A 27945-nucleotide genomic window follows, 5' to 3' on the forward strand; every position below is an offset into this window, starting at 1 on the left:
TATTTAATACTTTAGATATCTAATATTAAATAATTATTCTTTTGGGGGGAAATTTAAAAATTAAATTTGGATGAATAGTGTTTAGGCCAATTTGGGTACACAAAAATGACCCAAAACAGGCCAAAATTCATACAATATGTGGAACTTATCCCACTAATACATATGTCTAACCATTTCCATTTGGCAGTTGACACCACTTCCGTCAAGAAATTTGAGGAAAAATTAAAATTACATTCGTATGAATTGTGCCAGGCGAATTAAGGACCACTCGAAATCCCTCAAAATGGGCCAAATTTCATGTAAACCCTTGTATACTCACTAATACATATCCCTAAGCATTTGACATCATTCCCTTCATGAAATTTGAAGAAAAATTTTTCAAAATAAAAATAAAAATCCACACTACTATTCATCCCAAAAATGACTCGAAATTACAAAAATACTAAAAAAAAAAAAAAAAGGATAAAACACATTGATTTAGTGCATGCATGTGTAGATCTAAACTCCATTAATGCATTTGAACAATCTACACATTATATATATATATAAACTACAATTGATAGAAATAATATAAAAACTAGAAAAATACAAAAAATTGAAAAATTATACAAACATGACCAAATCGAACACAAATCTAGCAAGATTTTGTTGATTTAGTAATATAATGTTGAATCAATGCATTTGTAGCAAAGAGAAAACAAGAAAAAGGTAATTTTCCCCAAATTCAACCCCGAATCTTCGATTCTTTGAAAATGGGTTAAATCTTGTATTTTAATTATCAATTGCACATATCTTGTCGAAAATTGGTTAAAAATAGTCTCAAGAGGCAAATAAAATAAAATTAAAATAAAAAAGAGAAGGAAAAATGAGGGGAAAATGAAAAAGACCCCCAAAAGGAGACCCTGTATCGCATTTACGTGACTGTTGTTGTATACCTTGGGTGAATGCTACAAGATATACAGGTCAGTTTCTAATTGTTTGCAATAAGAAGCTGTCAAGCTAACACAATGTCCAATGTGCCCAGAAAACATTTAGTTCAAAAGGGTGATGGCACCAAACTCCATACAAAAAGTGAAAAGGAAGAATCACTAACCACACTGTCAATTGAAACACCCAATATTTCTGTGTTTAACTTCTCAAAATCTGCATATCGGTCACTGAAAGCAGTTATCTCTGCAAAGGAAAAAAAGAATGTCAGAATTTAAGTACATTTGTTCTTTGAACTATCATTTATTCAGTATTAGTGACCAAGTTTATCTTCATCTTACCAGTGGGACAAACAAATGTAAAATCCAGTGGATAGAAAAACAGAATCACATATTTCTTTCCAATGTAATCAGAGAGCTTGACCTGTAGCAAGAGGCTGTTGATTAGCATTACAATCAGATTCCAAGAGAACTTTTAAATGCATCTACCAGGGTTCAGAGAATGAAATTCGAAATATACCCTTCTCCAATTTACAGGTATAACATTTTTGAAAGACAGTTTGCGACTCAGTCGAGTAGATTTACAACAAACATAATTACAACCTCATTTTTATATATTTCACATAATTGGGATAATTTTCTTGGATGAAGTATATGTACAAACATGGACACCGGTCAACATCAAATAGATGCATCCAAGAAGGTACAGAACAAAGCAAACAAGTGATTTAGTGAAACAACACATCATCCAAAAGAGTGAATAAATGGCATTACATTTAAAGCGAATACCGGGCAGGAAACTACAAAAAAGGATAAATATCTGCATATTAAAAGTTTGAAGGCAAAATGGATAGGCATCTGAAATTAGTGAAAAGGTCAATGCCCAGTGCAAAATCATTATACCCCGTTAACTCGATGAGTGAGGAATACTGGGCAGAGAAGTTGAGACAGAACTGTGATTTTGTTGATCACTCCAATATTAAAGTAGTAAAGTAGCCACACAATTTTTATTTTACTTTTCAATTTAGGCAGAGGAAAACGAGTAAGGCTGTCCTATCATTACGTGAAGCATGAAGTGAAGCGGCAATAGATTCAGGTACAGAAGTGGGTAAGCATCTGTTTCAAGTATACACTGGTAGAAAGCGGAAGCAGAAGCAGGAGCAGGAGCGGCAGTCTGAAGCGCAATTTGATGTGAGAGCGCACCCAGTTAGAAAGATCATGCAACTAATCCAATATATTATTATCTCTAACATTTGGCAGAATATCATTAAAAAAGATGCAACTTACAACCACTTCCATGGTAATTGTGGGGCATGATAACATAGGGCTTATTCCCAATTACTTATGTAAGCTCCATCTCAGGCAACTTACAATACCTCCCTTAGGTGAGCTAAAAAGTGACGCAAATTGGATGATAGAACTGCTCCATTGCAAAAGGCATTTAAGTAAGGTTCCATTGTGGGTAGGGCCCTAGTTAGTACAGGATTTCTTCGCATTTAGTTCTCAGAGAATTTTCCTGGGCCTGCACAGGAACCAGGGAACCATTTTGATGAAAATAGTTTTCCACAGGAAACTACAATTCCACTGTTTGCACATAGAAAACATATTTCCGAAAAAGATGGAAGACCATTCGTTCTTCTTTTGTTGTTTCCTTCAAACTCTACTCAGTTCCATTGATTTCTTTCGATTAGTTGTTGAGTTTCATTGCAACCAATACACATCTTTTTCTTTAGTAAGTTCTTATTGATGTACTCTTTTCTACTTTTCCTTTTCACCATTTCTTTTCTTCTTTTTTTTTTCCTTCTTATGTTTAATTTAAATTAGTTTGGTTGGTTGATGGTTGGACTTTCAATTTGCTATGGATTTCTTGAGTTGATAGTTCAGTACATCCCATCATTAACACACCAGTGAACATGTTGGAAGTCTTGTGAACTATTGTCATTTCTGAATGGAGTGTGAATGAATAATTACAAAACCTCAATTTCTAGAAGAAGATTCCATTTTATGTTTGACTCTCCCACTCTAGGCTACATCAATAAGCTTTTCCCACTTTTCTATTTTTCTTTTTATATTTATAAACTAAAGATTACTGCCCACCCTTTGGGGCATGCATGCCATAGTTGGGCAGGGCGCCAATACTGGGAGGGAACAAGAACCTCTGCCACAGCCAGTCCCAAGAACCCTGGTAAAAGAGGAAGTCTGATCTCCAGTGAGCAGCCACTGGTAAAACTTTTGCCAATTTAGCACTCAAAAGCCAACCCCAAGTTGCAGGGAGAATCGCTGGGAAGAGATGGTTGGCTTCCCGACTCCCAGTCAAATTAGTTGGCTCCCCGCTTCTCAGGTAGCTAAAAACAACAGAGTTGTATGTCAACAAGTTGTGTGCAGATGACAAGCTCCTTGCATCATACAACAAGAGCAGCAGTATAATTTGACATAAGAGTGAAAGTTAAGGGTCAACATAGCATCCTCTCCCTCCCCAACCTTCCAATCCAGATTAGATTTTATCATGTAAAGAACCAAACATTTTGAACTGACACTTGGATGAACAATTCATTGGTCACTAGTCATGAGAGAGAGAGAGCATGCACGCACACAGTGTCAATTTAACTGACAACATGTTCCATAGCTGCTTCAAACATGCATAAAGAAATGTCAACTAACTGACAACATGCTCCATAGTTGCAATGAAATGGCAACACATACAGCAAAGAAAAATCCATTCCATCTAGTGATATGGCAACATATACAGCAGGGAAAGAATCCATAGTTCTTTTAATACACAGCTTATTATCATTAAAAATAAGATAGGGCACATAACAAAAGGCAAAATAAGGCTATATGACATTTTAGCTTACAAGTTAAATTTGAAGCCACACGTATTATTTACCTGAATAAACTCCTGATCAAAAACTGCTTCGGCCTCAAAATCCGGTGCTTCGTTGCCGACTAATGGAAGTTGACTCTGTGAAGATTTTTATTATAAAAAAAAAAAAAACAACAAAAGAAGGAAAATATATAAATTCGATGGCTTAATGAAGGAAAACTTACTAAGGATTTTAAGACATAATATGGAAGGTGAAACAATTAATAATGAAAACATCACAATAAAGATAAGTGTCCTGTAGATGAGATAACATGTGCATTTTCTGGATATATCATTGTTTTTTTTTTTGTTTTTTTTTTGTTTTTTTTTTTTTTGAGAGAGAGAGATGACAGAAACTTATTAAGCAGCTCGCAAAAGCGAGAAAAGAATACAACCTAACCAAGCTAGTCTAGACAAAGCAACTAACAGAGGGAATATCCTTAACATAGACGTCCCAACATGAAACCAATAGCTTAACTTTCCTAATAACCTCTACAACACTGACTCTCTTCTTTCAAAAGCAACATCCGTTCCTAGCACCCCAAATTGCCCAAAAAATGGCCATGCTAATTAATCTCCACAAAGCTTTACCGCCTTTGCCAACTCCAACCCCATGCCATGCCTACGTGAACTCCACCACTGACTCCGGCATCACCCAAGCAGGATTGAAAAGACCCAAAAAGTGCTCCCACAGTCCCGAAGCAAATGGACAATAAATGAAAAAATGATCAATTGACTCCGCGTCCTTCATATAGGATATACCACTGTTTCCTGTTTTCAATTTTAATTTTGTATTAGATGAAATGCCCCTCATTGATTACTTGGACTCATAACACAGAAATTTCATGGATACATTTTGAATCATTGGCAATAAGATTGTGCCATAGAATCACAAAAATGGAATGAACAGGTAATGGAATACTCATGGGGGAAGGGGAAGCAAGGTTGAGGTCTTGAAGACATGATGGAACAGTTTTAGGAGTCATAAGTCGACTTGAAAATCAGCCTAGTCAACTTGACTCGACCATATTTCAAACATAGTCCTACTGTAACTCGATGAAGGACTAGGCCTAGAATCATCAAGATTGGTCAAATCAACTCAACCAAGACTTGACTGTTTTAGCTTAAAAGTGAAAAAGGAAAACATCTCTTTTGAAGATCGAGTTCAGAAGCTTCTATGAGGAAGGTAAAAGTGGAGACAGCAGGTGGGATTTCTTTCCACTTTCCATTTTGAGGGTACTCGCTCCTTGCCTCTTCGAAGTTTTTGGCCATGATGATGAGATCCAACACTAGTACTACATTACAGATCTAATGATGGTGAGAAACAAAAGGTCGTGTTTTCTGGTTTGAGTTCGATTTACCTAAATTATCATACACCCCCCACAACCCACAATCCAGAGTGCTAGAGTTACCTAAATCATTGTGACCCCACAACCTAGAATACAGAGAGAGAGAGAGAGAGCATGATTTTGAAAATTGGTTATGATACACCCACATCATAACTATATCGGCCACCCCTGTTATGCGAAACGGGGGTAAACTGGTCCATTAACAAAGTAAAAAAAATAATTAAAAAAAAGGTTCCATCAACCAATGCACCCCGTATCAGCACAGATTTGGCCACAAAGGCCCATACCCCACACACACACACACACACACAAAAGCCAACTTTCTCTAGCTTTTTTGCTTGTTTCTTCATTTCAACCATGGAGGAAGCTTAAAAACTCATTTCATATTAGATCTAGGCTTATTTTTGGGATCAAAACACAAGATTTGAGTGATATTTGATGAATTGAAGTAGAATGAACCCTTTTGAGAAAAAAAAAAATTTAATCAGAAAAGGGGGGAATGAACCCTAACAAAAAATTAATCAAAAAAAAGAAGAAAAAAGTCAATGATTTTATTGAGAAGCCGCCTAAAGGCAGAAAAGAATACAAGACCAAAAGCAAAACAGACAAGCAAAAAACAGAAGCCGAACTACAGCCCTAAAAGGGCTAGCAGGATATACATGTCCAGCTCCTTGTTGCCGGCAGTCCATTCGCTATCCATTCAAATACGCATCGTAAAGCTCTTCTAGCCCTAAAAGTGCCATAATCTATCAAAGCAAGCTTGATCTATATGTTTGAGTAGGGCCTATTTGCTTGACTTTCAGTAGGTCAAGGTGGAACTTAACATTCTTATCAAAGCATAGTATGATACACAAACGACTACATGCTAAAAACATTTTTTTTTATGATAGAGTCCAGTGTTTTACAATTCCCCTATTTTGCTGAGAATTTTTCCAAATCACTTGAGCAAAGAAAAAAAACTTGGGCCTGTATCATCTGATACAGTTCCAGAATGCCCCGTATCATATTGTTTTTTAGCCCTGCCAATACGACCATTTTAGATTGGACACAACCTGAAAATTGGATTGGTTATACAATCTTTGATTCCAGTAAATGGACATCGTTATGTTGACTTTAAAATTGTAATTATTTTTTATCCTAACCATCTTTTGTTTTTGGGTTATTGATGTACAGCCGCCTACCTTTTGGGCTATCGACAAATAAGTGCATGCTTTTGGGCTATTTTCATGTCAGTGCCTACGATTTTAAGTAGTTGGTCATATGAATGCCCACCATCTGTTATGGATATTTTCTAAATGGCGAGAATGCCCCGATTTAAGGACGCCCATTGCATTGTGACATTGCCCACGCTCTGGTAAATGGGTGGTGCTCTATGGGCCCTACCATGATGGATATGTTTTATCTACACCGTCCACCCATTTTGCAACTCCTTTTAGGGCATGAGAAAAAAAAAATGAAGCACATATAAGGATCAAGTGGACCACAAAACTCGAAGCAGTGGGGATTGAACGCTTACCATTGAAAACTTCCTAGGGGCCACAAAAATTTTGGATCAAGCTGATATTTGTGTTTTCCCTTCATTGAGGTTTGAGTGACCTAATCAACAAGTAGGATGGAAAATTAACATCATGATGGCACTAGGAAGGTTTCGATGATGGCCGTACAATCTCCATTGTTTTATTTTGTGTGGCCCACTTGAGCTTTGGGCGTACAATCTCCATTGTTTCCATAAAATGAGCTAGCAAGACATATGGACTGGTGGATTTATCACAAACACAATGGTAGACCCCACCTAGTCTCCAACCCATGGACACTAACAGTCCCTCTCTCTCTCTCTGAACAGACGTCGAGGCCTAAATGACCTATTGAGAGTGCCAACCTCCACTGCAGGTGGGGCCCACCTCGATGTTTATGAGAAATCCACCCTGTTTATTCATTTTGGAAGCTCATGTCGAGGCATGAGACCAAAAATCAATCTGATCCAAAACTCAAGTGGGCCACACAACAGGAAACAATGGACAGGGGCTACCTACTGTTTAAACCTTTATGGGCAAAACCACGATGTTTATATGCAATCCAAACAATTCATAAAGCAACCCAACCCTTCATAAGATCATTCCCACTAGGATGAACCGAAAGTACGAAAAAATTAGCTTGATCTAAAGTTTTTGTGGCCCCACGAATGCTTCAATGGTGGGTGTACAATCTCCATTGTTTTCTTTCGCGCAACCCACTTAAGCTTTGCCATAAAATGAGCTGGCAAAACATATGGACAAGTGGATTTATCACAAACACAATGGTGGGCCCCACCTAGCCTCCAACCGATGGACACTGACAACCCTCTCCCTATCATACTCAAATTCTATAGTGACCCCTCCAGTACCGAGCTTGGTATTAGTAGGTTCCCTATGGGCCCCACCATGATGTATGTATTTCATCCACATTGTCCATCCATTTTTTTTTTTCCATTTCATTTTATGCCATGATACCAAAAATGAGACATCTAAATCTTAGGTGGACCACACCACAAGATACAATGGTAATTGAACGCGCACCATTAAAAACCTCTTGGGGGTCACAAACATTTTAGATTAAGCTGATCTTTATGTTTTCTCTTCATCCAAGTCTATGTGACCTAATCAACAGGTTGGATGGCAAATAAACATCACAACGGGCCCTATGAAATTTTTAATGGTAGGCGTTGAATCACCTTTGTTTCCTGTGATGTGGTCCACCTGAGATTTGGATCTGCCTCATTTTTGGAATCATGACCTAAAATGAGCTAGAAATGTGGATCAACGGCGTGGATAAAACACATACATCATGGTGGGGCCCACAACGCTTTTCTAGCATCAAGTAGCACCGAGCTCGGTACTGGAGGGGTCACTACCGAAATTGAGTCCCTCTCCCTCGAGAGCAAATTAGGTGCCACCGTGCCACCCTTACTGTGGGGCCCATTAGCCCCCCTTGACGCATGTATGTTATATCCACGCTGTTTATCCATTTTTCCTAGATCATTTTAGGGTATGAACCCAAAAATGAAGCAGATCCAAATCTCAAGTGAACTATATCAAAAGAAACAGTGGTGATCGACCATTAACAACTTATAATGGGCCACAAGTTTTGGATTTGTTTTTTTCCTTCATCCAAGTTTGACCTTATCAACAGGTTGGATGGCAAACAAACATTACGACGGGCCCTAGGAAGTTTTGAATGGTGGGATGTTCAATCACCATTGTTTCCTATAGTATGGTCCTCCTAAGATTTGTATCTACTTTATTTTTGAACTCATGCCCTAGAATGATATGGAAAAACGGGTGGACGATGTGGATACAGAATACATACATCAAGGCAGGCCCCACAGTAAGGGTTGCACCGTCTTGGGCGAGGCTAGGGCCACACCTAACCCGCTCTCCTCTCCACCTAATCTCTGCATGGACACCAAGGGCACTGACACGGCATGCAACAACTCCTTGGGACATTTAAACAAGCAACAACATGAAATGAACTAGCACTGTACCACATTAGAAAAAGATATTTCAATTAGGGTCAGACGACCCCCCATAGAAAGATAGCGACATTTCCAAGAAGCAAGCTTCGTGTATATCCGTTCTAACACTCGGTCCCAAAGGCGCTTAGCCGGCTTCCAGATACACAAGGAGAGCCCTAAATAAGTCGACGGGAACAACGCTGATTTGCATCCAAAAATACTCACTAAACAGTGAAGATCACCATCAGAAACATTTATGCCCAACATCTCATATTCAGCCGCATTAATCTTTAGACCCGACACAGCTTCGAAACAAACATTTAATTTTCGAAGATTATCCATAGAGCAATCGTCTGCATCACAGAAAAGAAGCGTGTCATCAACATACTGAAGATGACTAATACGATAACCATTCACCAATGTCTTAAATCCACTGAAAAGCCCATTTTCCTCTCCCTTCCAAGGCATCCTACTATCAGCTTCCCCAATAACTACGAACAAATATGGGGATAAAGGATCTCCCTATCTAAGACCTCTAGATGCCTAGAAAAAGCCTTTCGGCGAGCCTTTGACCAAAAAAAAAAAAAAGACGCAAATTAAACACAAGCCTTCATCCAACCTCTTGCATCCCAATCATCTTAGCATATGGTCTAAGGAATCTCAATCAACGTGATCATATGCCTTTTCCACATCTAGCTTACACACTATGCCGCATTTCTTCTCCTTGAATCTTGAATCAATACATTCATGGGATGAGAGCACTATCCAAAATGTCTTCCCACTACAAAAGCACCCTGAGAGTCAGAAATAACTCTAACAAGAACAACTTTTAAACAGAGAGCGAGAATCTTGGCCAAAAGTTTATAAGGGCCACTTATAAGGCTAATCGACCTAAAATCTTTTAGCTGAGCAGGCCCTTCAACTTTTGGAACAAGAGCAATAGACGACGCCCCGAGCTCTCTATATAGGCGACCACAACGATAGAATTTCGCTAAGTAATCCATAACATAATATGCCAAAACTTTTGATAGAATAACATAGGGAAACCATCGAGACCTAGCGCTTTATCTCCGCACATAGAACGCAAGGTTGCACAAACCTCTTCATCCAAAAAAGTCATTTTTAAAAGAGAAGCATCGGCAAAGGGAAGCTGCAGGAAATCAATACTCTCCAATATCGATCGCTTCTAGTTCTCCCTCATGCGAAGACCAGAAAAAAATTGAACAATAGCTTTGCAAATCTGACTCTTGTATGAAATTCTCAATTCTCAACCCATTAACTACAAGAGAAGAAATTTTGTTAGCCCAAGCCCTAGCGTTGGCAATACTATGAAAAAAACGGGTATTTTTGTCCCCCTCTTTTAGCCACACGGCCCTTGATCTTTGCCGCCACTTGATTTCCTCTTCTTTGGAATGTTGAGCGTATTTCATAGACAATTCTTCTCTTCTACTTCTACCTTTTGACGAAAGACCACTACTTTCCTCTAAAAGATCAAGTTCCATGATCTCTTCAGCCATTGACTTTATCTTTGAGAAGCTTAAGTTTCCTACTCAAACGAAAGCAAGCAAACCCATCCACGGAAAAGGACCACCACTCTGCAATAAGATCTACAAACCCATCAATCTGAAGCCATGCATCTTCAAACCTAAAAGGTCTGGGGCCCCAATTGTCTTTAGGCACTTTGAGAACAATTGGGTGATGGTCCGATGCAAACCTAGGCAGACCCCGCTGACTAGCTAAAGGAAAGCGATCCAGCCATTCTAAAGAAATCAAAAATTTGTCTAGACTTGACATACTCACCTCTAACTACCCATTAGACCACATGTATTTGGCTCCCCCAAGGGGAAAATCAACCAGCTCATCCCGAGCCACCCAGTCTGAGAATTTCTTCATACTTCAAGTCACTCTGCCACCTCTAAATTTCTTAAAAGAAACTCTAACCACATTAAAATCTCCCCCTATGCACCACAAATCCACCCACCTCTAACAAACACTATCAAGTTCTTCCCAAAACTAATCCCAAAGACTATAGGAGCACGGACCATACATTGCTGAGAAAAACCACTGAAAACCATTCGACACATCCCTCAGCAAAGCAAATAAGGAGAAAGAACCCGCAAGCAAATCCACCTTCTTCCATTTATCAGCATTCCAACAGAGTAAATTCTCCCAGTAGACCCTAAAGCATCAACTGACACCCAATTGAAAGATTTTATCCCCCAGAAAGATTCCACCATACCTCTGTCAACTACCTGCAACTTGTATTTCTAGTACTCTGTTTCCACTTCTTTCTTCATTTCAACCATGGAAACTTTGTAACTAATTTTGGACCATATACAAACCCATTTTGAGAATCAAAACACAAAATTTGAGTGGGATTCAACAAATTGGAGTGGAATAGACCATTTTGATAAATATTGGAAGGGAAAAATATCACTTTTTTTTTTCATTTTTTTCATCTTCTTTTTGTTATATATATGTAATGGGCCCTAACCTGAGCCATTAAATCATGCTTGATTTGTGGCCAATTATGCCATTTCATTGACTTTCAACAGATCAAGTCAACAATCAACATTCTTATCAAAGAATAGTCCAATACACCATTGAATACAGGTCGAAAACATGAAAAATGATAAATTCTTGTGTTTTGAATTTTTTCCTTTTTTCCCAAATAATCTTTCAAGATTTTTTAGCCAAAAGAATTGGCCAAAACAGGATCTTATCTTCCAATATGAGTATGATATGCGCCCCATATTGTATTGTTTCTGAGCATAGCCAATATGCTCACTGGCACCGTTATTCCCTATTTTGTGTTGGGGTGTGCTCCAGTCATACTAGCCCAACTGTAAGCTTATGGTGGTACAAGGAAGACGTGGGGCCCACATGATGCATGCAACACATCCGACTTGCCCATCATGTATTAAAATAGTGACGTCAAAATCACTATGGGTTTATTCCCTTTCTTGAGCCCATACAACCCATGTTTTATATGCTAACAAGGGCCATGTGTTAGTAAACCCTTGGAGGGGTATTTTTGACATTTCACTTGTCAAAGGGGGGCTTGTAGGGTAAGTTATATGGGGGCTGAGAGAGTTACAAATTTTAGAGAGTAAAAGAGGGATTTTCTCTTGCACAAGGAGGGTTGAAAGAATGGGGTTTTCTTCTCGAAGGCTTGATTCGAGGCTCCAAGGTTTTCCAAGAGGTGCTCAAGGTTTTCTTCTCAAGGTATCCAAGGTGAGAAGATTTATTGCAAGCATTGCAATGGTGGAAGGTTTTCTTTGAAGCTTGAATTCAAGGGGGTTTTGTTGTATTCTTGAAGAAGGAACTCCGTTCCTTGTTTCTTTGTAGTCTCTCCTTGATATAGTGGAATTTTCTTTGTCGGATTGCCCATAAATGTAGCCCAAGTGGTGAACCACGTATATCGTGCGTTCTTGTGCGGTTGTGGTTTTGGGCTTTTCTCCATTATCTTCTTTCTATTTATTGCATACGATCCTCGCATATTCCGTGTACCATTGGAATCAAAGGAGTGTTTGATTTTGGTAGTGTGTTGCCTGAGCAGTGGTTTAGTGGCATCAAGTGGTTAGCGGTGGTTTAGTCGCATCAAGTGGTTAGCGGTGGTTTAGTCGCATCAAGTGGTTAGCAGTGGTTTAGTCGCATCGAGTGGTCGGCAGTGGTTTTAATCGCTTCAATATGCATGACCACAGTTACCAACAGGTGCTGAAAATAAGATCAATCCATAACTCAGGTGGGAAACAGAAGGGAATAAGTTGGGAGGGAACGCCCACCTTTGAATTGTGTCGAGGCCCAGCTAAGTTGCAAACCAGCCTGAGTTTGGTCAGAAGCTTCAACCACAACATATGAAGGGTCTGAACAGCCTTGATTCCATATAAACAAGATGTTGGGCATCCCCTCTCAACGTGCTCCCTGTTGTGTGGCCCACCTCATTCATGGATCAGCCTCAATTTTGTGCCATGGACATAAAATGCTCTGATGCATCTGATGGGCGGGCTGTATTACCACTGGAGCGCGCCTCTTTTGTGTTATGACAGTTTAGAGTTTTGGGTTATATACACAGAGCTTACACCATGGGCTTGTGTTAACTAAAGAATCATAACATTCTTTCCCATTGATGATTTGCTTGTTCTTCTTCCTGAATCTCTCCTACGCGTAGATTTCTTGATCTCTCATACGCATTTCACAATCGACTCAGCCTACGTTAAAAAACCAGCTGCAAGAATAATGTAAATAGGGGGCAAATGGGTCTAATTTCCTATCCTTACCGCATTCACAGAAAAGCTCCTTCTAGAAGAAGAAGGCCTGGTGCGGGAGGAGAGAATCCGAGAGGAGCAAGGCAGCGACGACCTGCTGAGGCCATTGAAGGCTTTGGGGATGGCGAGGGTTTGGGAAGAGAAGGGCTTTGGATGAAGAAGAGGAAGAGAAGCCACGGGGGAGAGTGAGGTGGTAGGGTTTGAAGAGAGGAGAGAGGAAGGAGCTGGGCAGGCCATGGCAGCAGAGAGGGAAGTAGCTCTGTTATCTACTGCTACTGATATGGAAGGAAACGAGGGATGTGCGTCGAATACACGGGAGCAAATTAAGTGTTGCTCGGGTAACACCGCAGTGGGTGGTTTCTGATCATGGGTCTACCCAGTGTTCGAAATATCGGTATCGCACAATGTATCGCACCCTTGGGATACAGATATGTATCAGTTATCGCATGGGATATATCGTTTGTATCGCATAATTTATCGCACTTTTGGGAAACATGGGGAAACATTAAGATAATTGTTGATTTTTTCAATGAAACTTCAGGGATTATTTTAAAAGACCCTAATACACACTTTTAAACCATAAAATCTGAAAAAAGAAATGGTCATAATAGGTTTCTTTTGTATATTGTACTAAGATATGCGCTGTGTGATTGAACTATGACAACTATATTCACTATCCACCCCATCCATCCGTTTTTTCATATCATTTTAGGACATTATTCAAAAAAAAAATGAAGCAGATCCAATAATCAAGTGGACCGTACCATAGGAAACAATGATGATTGACCATTAGTGGGCCACAAAGGTTAGATCAAGCTGATAATTGTTTTTTCTCTTCATTCAAACTTACGTGAAGTTATCAATAAATTAAGTGCCTAATAAAATATAGAGAAAATCAAGGTGCACCCTAAAAAGTTTTTAATGGTACCGTGTTCAACCACCATTGTTTCCTTGAGTATAGTCCACTTGAGACGAAAAATAAGATAGATCTAATGATCAAGTGGACCACACTGAAAAAAGTAATGGAGGGATTAAACGTCTGCCATTGAAACCCTTTAGGGTTCACGGAATTTTTGGATCAATATAAAATTTGTTTTTCCTCTTAATTTATGTCTTTGTGACTTCATGAACAGATTGGATGGAAAATAAACGTTATGGTGGGCCCTACAAAATGACTCTTGCATTTAATTCCACTGACATTTAATGTTTAGTGCATTTTAATGCAACCAAGCTTATTATTTGGTGTGGTCCACTTGAGCGTTGGATATGCCTCATTTTCGTACTCATATCTTAAAATAATATGAGAAAAGGGATTAACGGTTTGGATGTATAGATACATCACGGTGGGCCCGACCACAGACCTGCCCGTTCGGAGCTAGGGACGGGCAGGGGTAGTACGCAATCCGCGTCCTCGTGTGGTACACCAGCCAATCCGATTCCTTTTGGATAGATTTAATATTATATGGCCCCACAATAATATATTTATTATATCCACACCGTTCAACCATTTGGAGAGATTATTTTAGATCATGAACCAAAAAATAATTAATATCCAAAGCTCAAGTGGACCACACCACAAATAGCAGTGGGACAGTGATTCTCACTGTTAAAACATTCATACAGCCCACCGTGACTTTTATTTTCCATCCAATCTATTCACGAGGTCACACAGAGCTGGATGAAGAGGAAAAATAAATATCATATTTATCCAAAACTTCTCTGACCTCAAAAGGGTTTCAATGGTAGACGTTCAATCTCCCACTATTGTCTATTGTTTGGGGTGTGGTCCACTTGTTCTCTGGATCTGTTTTATTTTTCGGCTCAAGCCTTACAACGAGCTGTCCAAATGGAAGAACGGTTTGGATATAACGCATGCCTTATAATGGGACCCACAGCACTTGATGACGTTAACACTTGGTGGTGTACGGTACACCACCCGACCCAAAATCATTGAAAGAGGGCTCGGACGCCCTTGTTTTTCGACGCAGCGAGGGTTCCGGCTTCCCTAAAATCTTGCCCAAATCCAGGAATTTGCATATCTCACGGTGGAGAGGATTTCGCTTGGATTTCTTCGGACGTCGATAGATTTCTCTCCTGTGACCCGGAAATGTCGACCACGGCCTGATTCCTCGCCGGAATCTCCAAGAAAGGGGAAAGTTGAAGAAAATTTGCAGAAAATCCTACTTAACTGTCGAGTGGCCCACCTCCAGCCAGGTACGCTCCGATTTCTTTTTCCTTTTTTTCTAATTCATTTTTTTTTTTATTCTCCACAAGCCGGATCCGATTTTCTGTCCGTGCATTTGTCTCCCTCGATAATGGAGAGGAAATCTCGCCATATTGTCGATATATTGTGCGATATCGACGATATATCGGCCGATATTGGGATTTTGAATTTTTTGGTATCTTCCGGTGGTTATCGGGGGTGTATCGTCTCGCAGTGGTGCGATACCGATAATATCGGCCGATATATCGGCCGATAGTATCGATATTTCGAACACTGGGTCTACCTTCATCTATGTGGAGTATATTCACGCCGTCCATCAGTTTTTCCAGATCACTTTAGGCCATGGTCTAAAAATTGAGGCAGATCTAAATCTCAATTGTACCACACTGCAGGAAACAGTGATCATTAAATTACCACCATTAAAAACTTCCTTAAGTCCCACCGTAAATTTCACCTGCCATCCAACTCATTGATAAGTTCAAATAGACTTATTGATCCACATCTTTTTGACCCCTAAGAAGTTTTTAATGGCGGACATTCAATCCTTACCGTGTGGTGCACTTGAGATTTGTGTTTCTTCATTTTTTTTGAGCATATTCTAAAATTAGGGCTGTCAATGGGCTGGGCCTGGGGTTGGCCTCGGCCCAGAATTTAAACTGTTTTGAGCCCGGCCTATTCAAAATTCTGATTTTGCAGGCCCCGGCCCAATGACACCCCTGTTTAAAATGAGCTGGAAAAACTAACCAATGCTCCACTGTACACCATACAGCACGTGCATCAAGGCGAGCCCCATGCGAGGAAACCATCCACTAGGGTGTTACCCGGTAACATCTAATATGCTCCGGCAATGAGTCCCGGGGAAGCAGATTGTGAACTAATTAACTCAGAACACTTAAGTAAAGTCTGTGTGCCCGCCATAAATGTATGTGTTATTCACACTGGCTATCTTTTTTCTTCTTCTTTGTTCATATCATTTTAGAGCATGATCTTAAATTAAAGCATATCTAAATGTGAATGCTCCCCACATGTGAAGGCGTGGAATGCCCTCATTTCCTCGGCTTGCTTTTTTGCATTGTTCTGGTTTGATTTGGTTTGGTTGCAACTCATGTGCAAAAAGTGCATTTGGTTTATAATCGTCACTAATCAAATGAAGCTCATAATCTATAGTTGGCTAAAACCTATAAAATCATTGAAGGGTTGGGGAATTATTAGATTCTCCAACTCAAGTAACTCTTGTAGTTCGTCTGTGACTGTAGATTCCAAGTAAGGGCCTCAATTACAGAAAATGAAGGGGTTACACACCATTTTCCGCCTGCACGATGTCCAGTCTCTAATTTACGGGATTTAATGGGATTTTTTTAAGGGGGATTTAGTAGAGTTTTGACACTATTGCACTTAGTTGTGCTTCATGGAGTTCAAGACTCTGGGTAGGCAAAAGGAGAAAATAAAAAGCACCCAACTTACTGCATAGGGTTTAATACATCGGGTAGGCCGAATGAAGTAAAAAAAAAAAATGAACAAGAGACAACATTGCTAAATAAAGGTTAAAAGAAAGTGAGTGTATGCTTTTGACATTACCGGATGTGTTGACCGGAGTGCAAGTTGATTTAGAATGTGATAAGGAAAAGGGGAGACCCAACTCACTTTTTCTACAAAAGGCATAGTCGGATATCTTTAACTCTATCTCTACTCTTCAACTTCAGTAGCTTATTCATCTTGGAATATTTGTGCTTTTAGTTTAGTGGGATAACATCACATCAAGCCTTTTCTGAGCCGATAGGAGATTGGAGCAGATTATAACATGTGTAGCATTAAGTTGGCGACAGCGCGCCGACTTCAGCTTGGCTTGGCGTGACCCACAACCGCCCCCGGAGGATTCCCCAGTGACTTCTCTACCTTCCCATGACCCTCCCTTATCTCTTTATTGTGTCCTTATCGTGCCTCTTTGGTTGCTGGAGCTTAGGCTTTTAAATAGGCCAAAAAGGCCTAATAACGGCTATTCATGGGTTGTTTTTTAGCCCACTCTTTCTGCTTTATGCGTGAGTTGCCTGCTAGAGCCTTTTGCAAAAGGTGTTGCAAAACTGGGTTACTTTCTAAAAACAGCCCATGAATGGTTGTTTTTTTAAAGGTCCTTTTTCATAGCAGACCTCTATAAATCCAACGATTTTTTAGGTATTCCAGAGCTATGGTACTTCCTTTGATCTCGTTGCCTGCTTGTTCCGGCATTGGCCAATCGGATCTGAGTGTTATCTCTGAGAGGTGCCAGGATCATTTCGGCAGGGTTTTCGTGAGTTGTTGGTATTGTTGGAGTTGGGGAAATGCATTTTATTACCTTTAGACAAGTGGCCGAGATTGCATCAAATAGGCCACGGTCTTGCCAATTCATTCAGCTAATCATTTTCAGGTCACGTGAGGGCTCGAGCTTTTTAGGGCTTATGGAGATAACCTATGATGATTTTATCAAAATAATGTACATTTGAGCATTATGGAGACTATGACGATCTTGGATAGAAACAGGTTAGTGGGTCTTCCCCTGAGCCATACCCTATCCAACTTGTGCGGCCATATGGTGAGTGTCGAGTCATACGCATACTTTCGATTGAAGCTTAAATGAAGCCAAAGAGTAATATTAATCTCATTTTAAGTGGGGTGTCTACACCAAAGCTCAAACGGACCACAACATAGGAAAAACGAGGAACAATGATATCCACCATTGAAACCTTCCTAGGGCCCACAGTGATATTTATTTGTCATCCAACCTATTAGCAAGGTCACATTGACATTGATGAAGGGAAAAAAATAAATATTATCTTGATCCAAAACTTATGTGAAACTTTTGTGGGCCTTGAGAAGTTTTCAACAACAGGCATTCAATTCACACTATTTCATGCGGTGTGGTCCACTTGAACTTTAAATATGCTTCAATTTTGAACTCATGACCTAAATTGATATGGTAAAACAGATGAACTATGTGGATAAAATACATAAATCATTGTGGGACCCATAAATTTTACTCAATAAGTAATTTGCTTCCGGTCCTGGAATACATAGGTAGATGAAGGCGCGGATTACATGAGGTACGATAAAAATGCAGTGGCTAGTGGGTGAGGCCCTTACCGTGGGGCCCACCTATGTATTATATATCCACATTGTATGGACCTTGGATCCCAGGTGGGGAATCGGCTCGCTTTTCCACAGGTTACTCGCTTGAGGGTTTTTTTTTTTTTTTTTTTTGGGTTAAGAGGGTGTTACGTTTGACTAGAGTTGCCACCAACTGATTATTTCGATCCTATAGTCAATTAGACCATATAAAAACGCTTAAGATTGAGAACCCAAAGATCCTTAAACTTAAGGTGACTCATAAGTTTGTGTTTTAGAACTTCTAAGGGACCACAGTTACAAAGAAATGTGTTAGGCACTTACTCTGCGCGTACAGATGTACAGTCTCTACTTCACAAAATCTGACTACTTTCGAAGGAATAAGATTAATTCTCGCGCATAAATGATGTAAATGTAATGCAATGATAATGATGGCTAATCAATCTGAATTTTTGATAGACAGGATTCAATTATATTGGCAAACCACAGAGCATACGTTCGAAGTGATTGAGTGCAGTAATGTGTAGGATGCTTGATGCTTATGCCAAAATGACGGCTAACTAGTTCGGTTTCTGGTGAGTAGGCTTTGATTATATCGACAAGCCACGGAGCATACATCCGCCAGTTAGATATGATAAAATGATGAAATGCAATGCAGTGACGATGTATTTGAGGAGCAAGGGGGTTGAGAAGGGAATGAGTAGTGCACAATGCTAATGCTCTAACTTAGATGCAGCTGATTGAGAGTTAAATGGTTAGATGGATGGTAGTATCATAAAGGTAGATCGAGTGGCTCAGATTAGACTTAAATGGCTTAGGAGACTCAAGTTCTGGCTAGGCCCGGCTAGAACATGGTCGGACTCTCTCTCTCTCTCTCTCTCTCTCTCTCTCTCTCTCTCTCTCTCTCTCACTCACTCACTCTCTTTGGTGGATGGATGGTTTCTGAATCTACCGAATGCTTGATCTTTTCTGAATGGGAGTGGATGATTGAAATGAGAAGGAGAGGGGGCTATTTATAGCCTCCAAACCCAATTTTCTTGTAATTCCTGCAAAGTCTAAGGATAAAAGGTGGTTGAAGGGCTAGGATTGGAGATTGCCATGTGGCATCATCTCATGGGTTGGAAGAAATTGTAAAAAGGTAATTTTGGGTAAGGAGATGGGCATTGGAGTAAATACATATCAGCCGCACACTTAAAGGCTGGAAAAGAGGGGCCCCACATCCTTAAGATACACCACCGCAGAGAGAGGGGGTGCCACATGGCTGGTGGCAAGCTAGTTGATGCCAATCCTCACCTGGACTCCCTTCTTTAGCAGGCAACCCCCCTTACTCATGTGGAGATTGTTGTGAAGGACATTGCACTGAGGTTTTAAATGATACTCCGATTGGACTTGATTATAGGCTTAGGTTTGGGCTTGGTTTTGGGCTTAACTAGGTGAATTGACTGGGTTGTTGGACTAGGTAGGCTGACCTGATGAGTTAACTCAGCAAGTTGACTGGGTGAGTTGACTCAAAGCTCTAGGGTTATAGGTTCCTAGGGTTCAGGATTAGATTGATTGGGTTGATTGGTTTAAATGGGCTGTCTGGGTTGAGTTTAATGGCATATGATTAGGGCTTGATTGACCATCCATCGGATCAAACTCAATCACTCCACCTTTTTATGGTCAGTCATGAATTGTAGTCTGGATTCATTGTTTACCTTTTGTGTATGTGTTAGCTAGTTACCAAGAAATAGATAACTCACACATTTCACGAGGGTTTGCGGAAAACGCTACGATTGTCCTTGCATGGGCCACCAATTGCAACCACTTTTGCTCATGATCAGTACTAACACCAGAAAGGTACGGTTGAGCCAATGTGCTTTTTAAGGCCTTACACGAGGCCTGATATCACGCCCCAGACTTGGTGACCAGACTCACAAGAAACCCGATAGCCGGTTCCGGCCGCAACAGCCTCCATAGTGCCCCATTCTCGGCTCCTGGCACCCATTCACCAAGTTCCGATCCTGGGATCCCACAAGAAGGATTTTTATATTATAAATTTGATCCAATAAGAGCATACCCAAGATCATAACATAGTAACTACAAAAGATAACTACGGGAACACATTACAAAATTCACTAGGAATTAAAACTTTGATACAAGGAACATGGCTCAAAGGGAAATACATAAACAGAATAAGGGAAAACTCCAAGAGATCCTCAGCATGCTCCAACGCTCCTCAGCTACTACGGCTGCCTAGATTCACCTGCACGCATCAATCGTGCATAAGCTTATAGAAAGCTTAGAGGGCGGTGTAAGTGTGTGATATCAGTGCCGGGAAAGAGATACAGAGAATGCGGAATGCGGCATGAACATTGAACAACATCAATGCCACCGGCCATTCCAAGGCTAAGTTATACCAAGCATCAATGCAACAAGCCATACCAAGGCTATGCAATGCAACACAAGAGTACTAGGCGTCATCCCAAGACGATGCAACATAAGGCTTACGTAGCCAATGCTAATGCAGTGCAATACATGCCAGTCCTCATATCAAGTCCATATATCAAATAGTTCCACTATAGGAATCCACCGGGGTCAAATACACTACTGGCCCACTACCGCTCTCCAAGACCGCACAGTCTAGCGAGCCTCACTACCCGCCTGTGGACAACCAATAACCAACGAGGCTCGACGGTAGCAGACCCATTCACAAGCTGGTCAGACTCAGCCTAGCTATGCCTACCCACTCAAGCGGATAAGGCCACATCCCATCTCAGCTGACCTCGTGATAGTGGGAGTTGCTGCCTAACGGTATAAGGCACTCGGGCGCTCATGTTTTCCACTCGGTCTCGGCGTTGAGGCATCTTCTTGGTACCATGAAAGTTTATGGGCTTTCACCCAAGGACATCCTAAGTGCCGTATATGCTCAAGTGATATTTCTGGTGTCCAAACACGGCCATCCACGATAAACCTATGGAGGCTATGGCCCTGATGAAGCAAGGGCGAATATAACAGTGCAATGCAATGTCAAATGCATGAATCACACAAACCAGTCATACATTGGCCCCAAGCATCCAACGTACTTAAGAGGGGAACTCCATCCCTCGGGGAAGCCATAATATCATGCCCAATGGCACAACCATGACCAACACAATGTCATCCAAGCACACAATGATGCATATGGGTCATGAAGATGAGCAAGATATGCCATGTGGCGATGTACGGTGTTGTACTCTCCTCCTATCCAAGAAGGGTCTAGGTCTAGGTACTTAGACAAATCCTACAAGGGACACAACCTCTAATGGGGGCCCAATAGTTTGGGGTAGCCCACATGGCTAAGGTAGACAATGGTACGGGCCTAAATAATAAGAATGGGCCTAGCAAAGGGGTCTATGGTGGACCTTTAACCTTTCATAGAAGCAAGTGGGCCTACCTTGGGGCCACAAATGTGGACATTCAACCACTATTTGTCCCAAGGAGGTAGCCCATAAATAATCTATCAAGAATCAAGGCCGAAGGCCCAAACATTACCATAAATAAGAAACGGGCAGCGATAACATACATACATTTCCATGTTGGCCTCAATTAAATGGTCCAAGGCTTACTCAACACATAGGTCCAAAAGGCAATATAACATATATGACCCAATCCACATGTAATAATATGGGCCCATTGGGAAGGTTAGGGCCCAAACATAAGGGCCACCAAGACCATACATTGTGGTGGGCCTAGTGGGCAGCCCATTACTCCAACACATGGGCAAGAATTCTCATTCAAGATAAGCAAGTTGGGCATACAACCTAGCCCAAAGATATAGTTGATTTGGTGGGCAACCAAGGGCCCAACCATTCACACATTCCAGCCCACTAGCCCAACACAATACTATGGTGAATTTAGCCCAAGAATATACTGGGCATATCTAGAAAGTTCCAGCCCATTTGGGCCTATAAGGAGTCCAAAAATCTGGTTACATATATGCCCATATAACCCAACTATGGTGGGCCTCAAGAGTGCATTAATTAAGCCCAAATTAAGGAAGTAAGGGCATGAAATTATCACTACGAAATCATCACAATATGGTGGACCCCACACCCTTAAGACCCCAACCCAAAAACAATGCACATTTATGAGAAACCTTGCTGGATTTTTAGTCCACCAGCTATTCGGGCCTGCTAGAGCCTAGTAAAATAATCTTCTGATTGGAATAAGGGTCCAAGGAGGTCCAACGTCATGATCAGAGGGTCCCACCACGTAGGGAGTAGTCCAATAACACAAGGAATAGGTGGGCCACACTACTGGACCAAAAGTCCAGCAGCAACCCACAATGGGCCTGGGCAGTCCAATGGGCTGGATGCCCAACCCTCTCCAAAGGCTAAAGTGGGCCCATCTTGGACATTTCACACCAGGGTGGGCAATGTCCAACTGGGCCACATAATGGATGGACACATGGATGAAAACTACATCATGGTGGGCCTCACAAGGGTGGGATAGCTAGCCACTTGCACCCGGAATTCAGATGGCCCAAATGGCCTAATTTCATGATAGGTGGGTCCCAGCAAGGGTGGGCCACCATAGTAATTAGTTTCATAATTTATTATACATGCAAGTATTTTTTTTTTTTTTAAATGGACAGCAATACATCTAGAAAATCTGGTGGTGTTCTAACATACAATGTTGCTGAACTGTCCAGAAATTTCTGGACATTTAGCCCACTTTGGCCCATCCCATGGGCCTCAATCATGGGGGAAATGATGTGAGCCCCATTCCTCATCAAAGTGGGGTCCACACATTACAAAATTCCCAAAGAAATTTGGGAGAAAAAGGCATGCAAATAGTCCCAAACATTAGCTCAAAAGTCATGTTCTAGATGGGCCTGAAATCTGGTGGGGTGGGCCCAAGCTTGTCCAACCCCCTGAAAAATAGGTGGGAAGGATGGTCCCACATATAGACAGCAAGTGGGGTCCACTGGAGTGGCCCACTTACTCCAAGAATCAAGGTAAGAGTGGATTGGTGGGTCCTACATGCCTCCATGCATGTAAGAAAAGGAAGGGAAGAAGAAGGAAAGAAGAAATATCTACATGGAGCACCCACCTCCAAGGAAGCCTTCAAAACTCCAAGAGCTAGGTCCTAGGCTTCAATGGAGAAGTTTAGATGGTTGAGATGGGGGTTAGAATGTTAGATTGAGGGGGAAATAGGGAGGAGAGTTGCTGGAATAGGGGAGAGGGTGGGACGTCTCTAGCAATGGAAGAGGGAGATAAGAGGATGAGAAGGAGAGAGAGAGAGGAGAGGGAGGGGTATATCCAAGTAATGATTGTTCTCTAGGCTAGGGAAGAGCAAAGTCATCATGGCACATGGGGGGTAGAACCCAAGGCCAATGATGATTTTCTAGATAAGGTGGCCTATAGCTAGGCTATGATAGGTAGGGTGCTAGGGTAGGCATGATAGGCTTTCTAGAAAAAGGAGCTAGGTGGGGCCCATTCTAGAAAAATGTGCAAGGCTAGCTAAGTGGGTCCCACCACATGATGAAAGGCCGGAAATGCTGGATGATAAGTCAAGATATACACGTTGGAATTACGCATAAGATGCGATGTTAGAACCATGGCGCCGATGCGGTCGCAATGGCATAGGTTTTGAGTCGATCCGGGTCGGGTCTACGTGACCGAACTTAAGGATGACCGCAAACGTTATCCACATGTTGCAGGTCACCGGTATTTGACCGGTAGGACAGTGGGACCTAAATGAACGAAATGGATACTCGGGTAGGGTCTTACACCTGACCCAAACTGAAATGTCAGTTGCTTCCCATATCACCTCAAGAGTACTTGTTTTGCTTGATCGTCAAAGTGGTTAGCTGCCTTATACTTTCTGTGGCCTTACGGGGAACTCACTACGCTGACCTGTAATCGATCAAATTTTGCAAGCATCTACACCTGGGTGTGTGAGGTGACATTTTTTTGGTTTTGACACTTAGGTCACAATTTATCTTTTTCGCCGTTTAGATAATTTCCTTCTAACCAGTCTTAGCTTATCATCTTTCCTTGGCATTAGCATTTGATATGATGTAACTGACACTAGAATTCAGTTCGATCGTACTTTGGTGTGTATTCAGATTCGATAATCTCCGAGGAAACCACGAGATATCAGATCTTATTCAGTTTTGCACTGACTCCTACCCAGAGATATGGAAGATCTCTTAGTGCCTCGAAAGTCTGGCATCTTATTTTGAAAATATTTTGAAGATTTTTTTAAGTTGCCCCACTCTGGGGGAGTAATACTTCGTAGGGGTTTTTATTGTAAGATGGTTTTGAGATGGGTCCAGATTACTTAGTTGTCTCCATTAGGGATGCCTATGAGACTTCAAGTAAGCTTCTTTTTATTGAAAATAAGTAAGGGGTTGGTGCACATGATGGTGGTGATCTAAATTGACTTGGCTGGGGATCATGGATTTTTGGAATTTTATGCTTTATTACTTGGGTTTTGGTTGTCACAATCAGGACTGAGATTTGCTAGGGATGGTTCATTTGGTGCAAGTCTGATTAGTGGTTGTGATTAAGCGTCCGATTTATTAGGGATGATTGATCAATTCCACCATCTCATAAGGTAATCAAACTTGATCGTTTTTAGGCTAATCTTGATTGTTGGTTGGGATCCAATCCAACTTTATTAAGGATGGTATATATTTGTCCATTGTTAGCGGTCAAGATTCTGATCCGTGACTAATCAGGTCTATCAACCCTCACATTGGCTGCTCTCTTAAGATTTAAAAATGTTTTTGGTATTTACAAATGGTGATTTGGTCCATCGAATTGCGAGTTGACGATAGTGATCAGTGCTGATTTTTATTGAAAAATATATTTTTTGAGACTTTTAAAAGATGATTTAGTTCATCGGATAATCAAACTTGATCATTTTTGGGCTAATCTTGATTGTTGGTTAGGATCCAATCCAACTTTATTAAGGATGGTATATATTTGTCCATTGTTGGCGGTCAAGATTCTGATCTATGACTGATCAGGTCCATCAACCCTCACATTGGCTGCTCTCTTAAGATTTTAAAATGTTTTTAGTATTTACAAATGGTGATCTGGTCCATCGAATTGCGAGTTGACGATCGCGATCAGTGTTGATTTTTATTGAAAATTATATTTTTTGAGACTTTTAAAAGATGATCCGGTTCATCGGATCGTGAATCAATGGTCGCGATCACGCCTGATTTTTTAAAAAATGCATGTTATTTTCTCTCCCACATAATCATTCCAATTTCTCATGAGTTATTGGATTTTGAATTAAAATTCAAAATTTCCCTCATTTACTCTCTTTTTCTCTTCCATCACTTCGTTATGGACAAAATCTTGAAAGATTCCTTGCAAAGGATCTTCCCAAGGCCCCTCTCTTCCCAAGGGGAGAGAGCTTGGCCAAGTCTTTTCACAAAAAAAGGGAGACCGATGACAAGCTGGTTACTACCAGTCTTCCCTTTACCCCTCAGTTTTTTCCAAGTGTTGGGAAATGGGGTGGCTCTAATTCTTCCATATATTTCGGGCTATGGCGACCCTTCTAATGTGCTTAGTTTCCATAGTTTCTCTATTTCTTTTCTCCTTCTCAAGCTTTCTTTCTTCTCCTCTTTTCCTTCTTTTGGTTTCAAGTTAGGTTTCTTTAGAATTTGGACAACAAGGGTAGTGTTCCTTTGGTGGCAAGAGGTAAATGTAAAGGTAAGGTCCATTCATGCTTCATTTTCCTTCCATTCATCCATTCTTTATACACATTTCTTATACTTCCTTTTTCTTTCTCTTCTTTTGTCACTGGTACTCCTTTGAAGACTGGAGTGTGGTGTAGAGTTGTAGACAACAAGGGCTTTCCAAGACCTAGGTGGTGCATGGAGTTGCAACAAACAAGACTGTCCATTCTTTCATTTATTTTCTTCTTTTACTTTCTTTTACTCCCATCTTCCCACATGTACAAATAATACCCCTTCCATGTACATCAAGCTATATGTGAGGGATGCTATTTTTGGGAGCTTCTTGTTGTGTAAAAAATGGTTCCAAAATGATTCATTGGACCCCATGTGTATTTGGGTGGGCCCAAGTTTCATTTTGGTTCCCTCTTTTCATGCTCTTCTTTTATGCTTCCATGCCTTTTCTTTCTTTTCTTTTTTAAAGTGGTTGGGCCCATTCATTGAAAGGGGAATGGGCCACATTAGATTTTTGGCCCTCCAAAATCCCAATGATGACCCAAGTTTCCTTTGGGAATCATATGGGCAAGAGATTGTAACCCACACTACGTTTAGGCTCTTATGTTCAAGTGGGCTAGAAATTCCATATTGGGCCCAAGTGAGGTAAGTGACCCATCATTCTTTTGAGACTATTGGATTTGCTTGCACCTTTTGTGTTCTTTTGGGCTCAAATACCTTGGGCTAAGATATCTAAGCCATTTTTTTTTTCTTTTGTGGGCCTTGAATAGCTTTTATGGCCCATGTAAGAGCTTAGCTTTTTGATGTTCATGTAAGGCCCAATGGGTTCACTTTGGGAAGATCATTCAATTGGCCACCTCTCATGGGCCTTGACTTGGAATTTTCAAGTTCATTTGTACATGTAAATTTGGCATTTGTCATTCTTGTTCATAGATGGACCTTGACTAGTACTTCGGAAACCACTTGTACGTGTGAGAACACGGGACATCCTTGATCTCCCTTCTTGACATTTCCTTTGACATGGGCTTATGAACTCTTTGGTGCTTGAATGGACTTGCGCTTGACTTTTCTCATGTGCCACATTGGTAGACCTTTAATCTTTTCATGTATTTTTAAGGAGGTTAGTCTTGTATTGTGGCACTCGACACGGTTCACCATTGGTGGGGAGATGAGCCCTTCATGACTTGAGATATTCCATTTTCCACCTTAAAATTAATTTTGGGCTCAAGCTTGAAGTTTGCATCTTGAATGGGCATTTCTTCGTTCATTGGGTACCACTTTGTCTACATCACCTATCTTAAAGTGGGGCATGGGACAAGCTCCCGTGGAATGTGTTTGGACTTGATATGTCTTGTGGAACCTTTCCCATGTCCCACTTAAACTAGCCAACCATGTGCACGTGAAAAAAAATTAAAATTTTTTTTTCTAATAAACAAAATTTTGATGATATCAATATGTTGGTGATATTATTGAAATATCGTCGATACACTTATGATACAAGCATTACCTAGAATTTACATAGTCGAAAATATTGGTGATATTGATGCATTGATAATACAAGTGACACCTAGAATTTACATAGTTGAAAATATTGGCAATTACATTAGCGATATTGATATGTTGGCGATACTTAACGATACATTGCTAATACCTGAAATTTCTGATACTACCAGTGTCATCGGTATTGCTGAGCTAGAGATATTTCGATAATATCAGAGATAATTTGAACACTGCATGTAGCTCATCTGATGATTTGATCAAACAAATTTTAATGTGGGATCATTGCAGTGGGTTGAGTATGTTGGACCGGTTAGATGCCATGCACATACCGGCTCCACAATTCCCACCATCATCACATTTTAAAGAGAAAAAAGGGAATTTTGGTCATTTCGCCCCTCAAAAAGCACCCCCACGGAATTTTGATTCCTTGAGGCATTCTTTAACTCAGAATTTCTGAGGAATTTTGCAGTAAAAATCCCAAGGAAAAATGGCTACTTCTACAACCATATTCAAGAGACTGAGATCCCTTATATTCATCGAAGTAATTTCAATAGAGA

The 27945-nt window shown here is 40.7% G+C and overlaps 1 protein-coding gene across 1 annotated transcript in view; it reads right to left on the reverse strand.

Moving 5' to 3' along the window:
• The window catches only part of LOC131252362 (2-Cys peroxiredoxin BAS1, chloroplastic-like), a 29914-nt gene extending 16678 nt beyond the window's left edge, over nucleotides 1–13236 (reverse strand). The window contains exons 1-4 of the mRNA XM_058253070.1: nucleotides 12909–13236; nucleotides 3814–3888; nucleotides 1269–1350; nucleotides 1094–1173 (exon numbers count right to left, since the gene is read on the reverse strand). Coding sequence (XP_058109053.1) covers nucleotides 1094–1173; nucleotides 1269–1350; nucleotides 3814–3888; nucleotides 12909–13133 — 462 coding nt within the window. The 5' untranslated portion in view covers nucleotides 13134–13236. The remainder of the gene's footprint in view (nucleotides 1–1093; nucleotides 1174–1268; nucleotides 1351–3813; nucleotides 3889–12908) is intronic.
• Nucleotides 13237–27945: the final 14709 nt, after the last annotated feature.

The sequence above is a fragment of the Magnolia sinica genome, chromosome 1 (genome assembly GCF_029962835.1).
Source record: "Magnolia sinica isolate HGM2019 chromosome 1, MsV1, whole genome shotgun sequence".
NCBI lineage: Eukaryota > Viridiplantae > Streptophyta > Magnoliopsida > Magnoliales > Magnoliaceae > Magnolia > Magnolia sinica.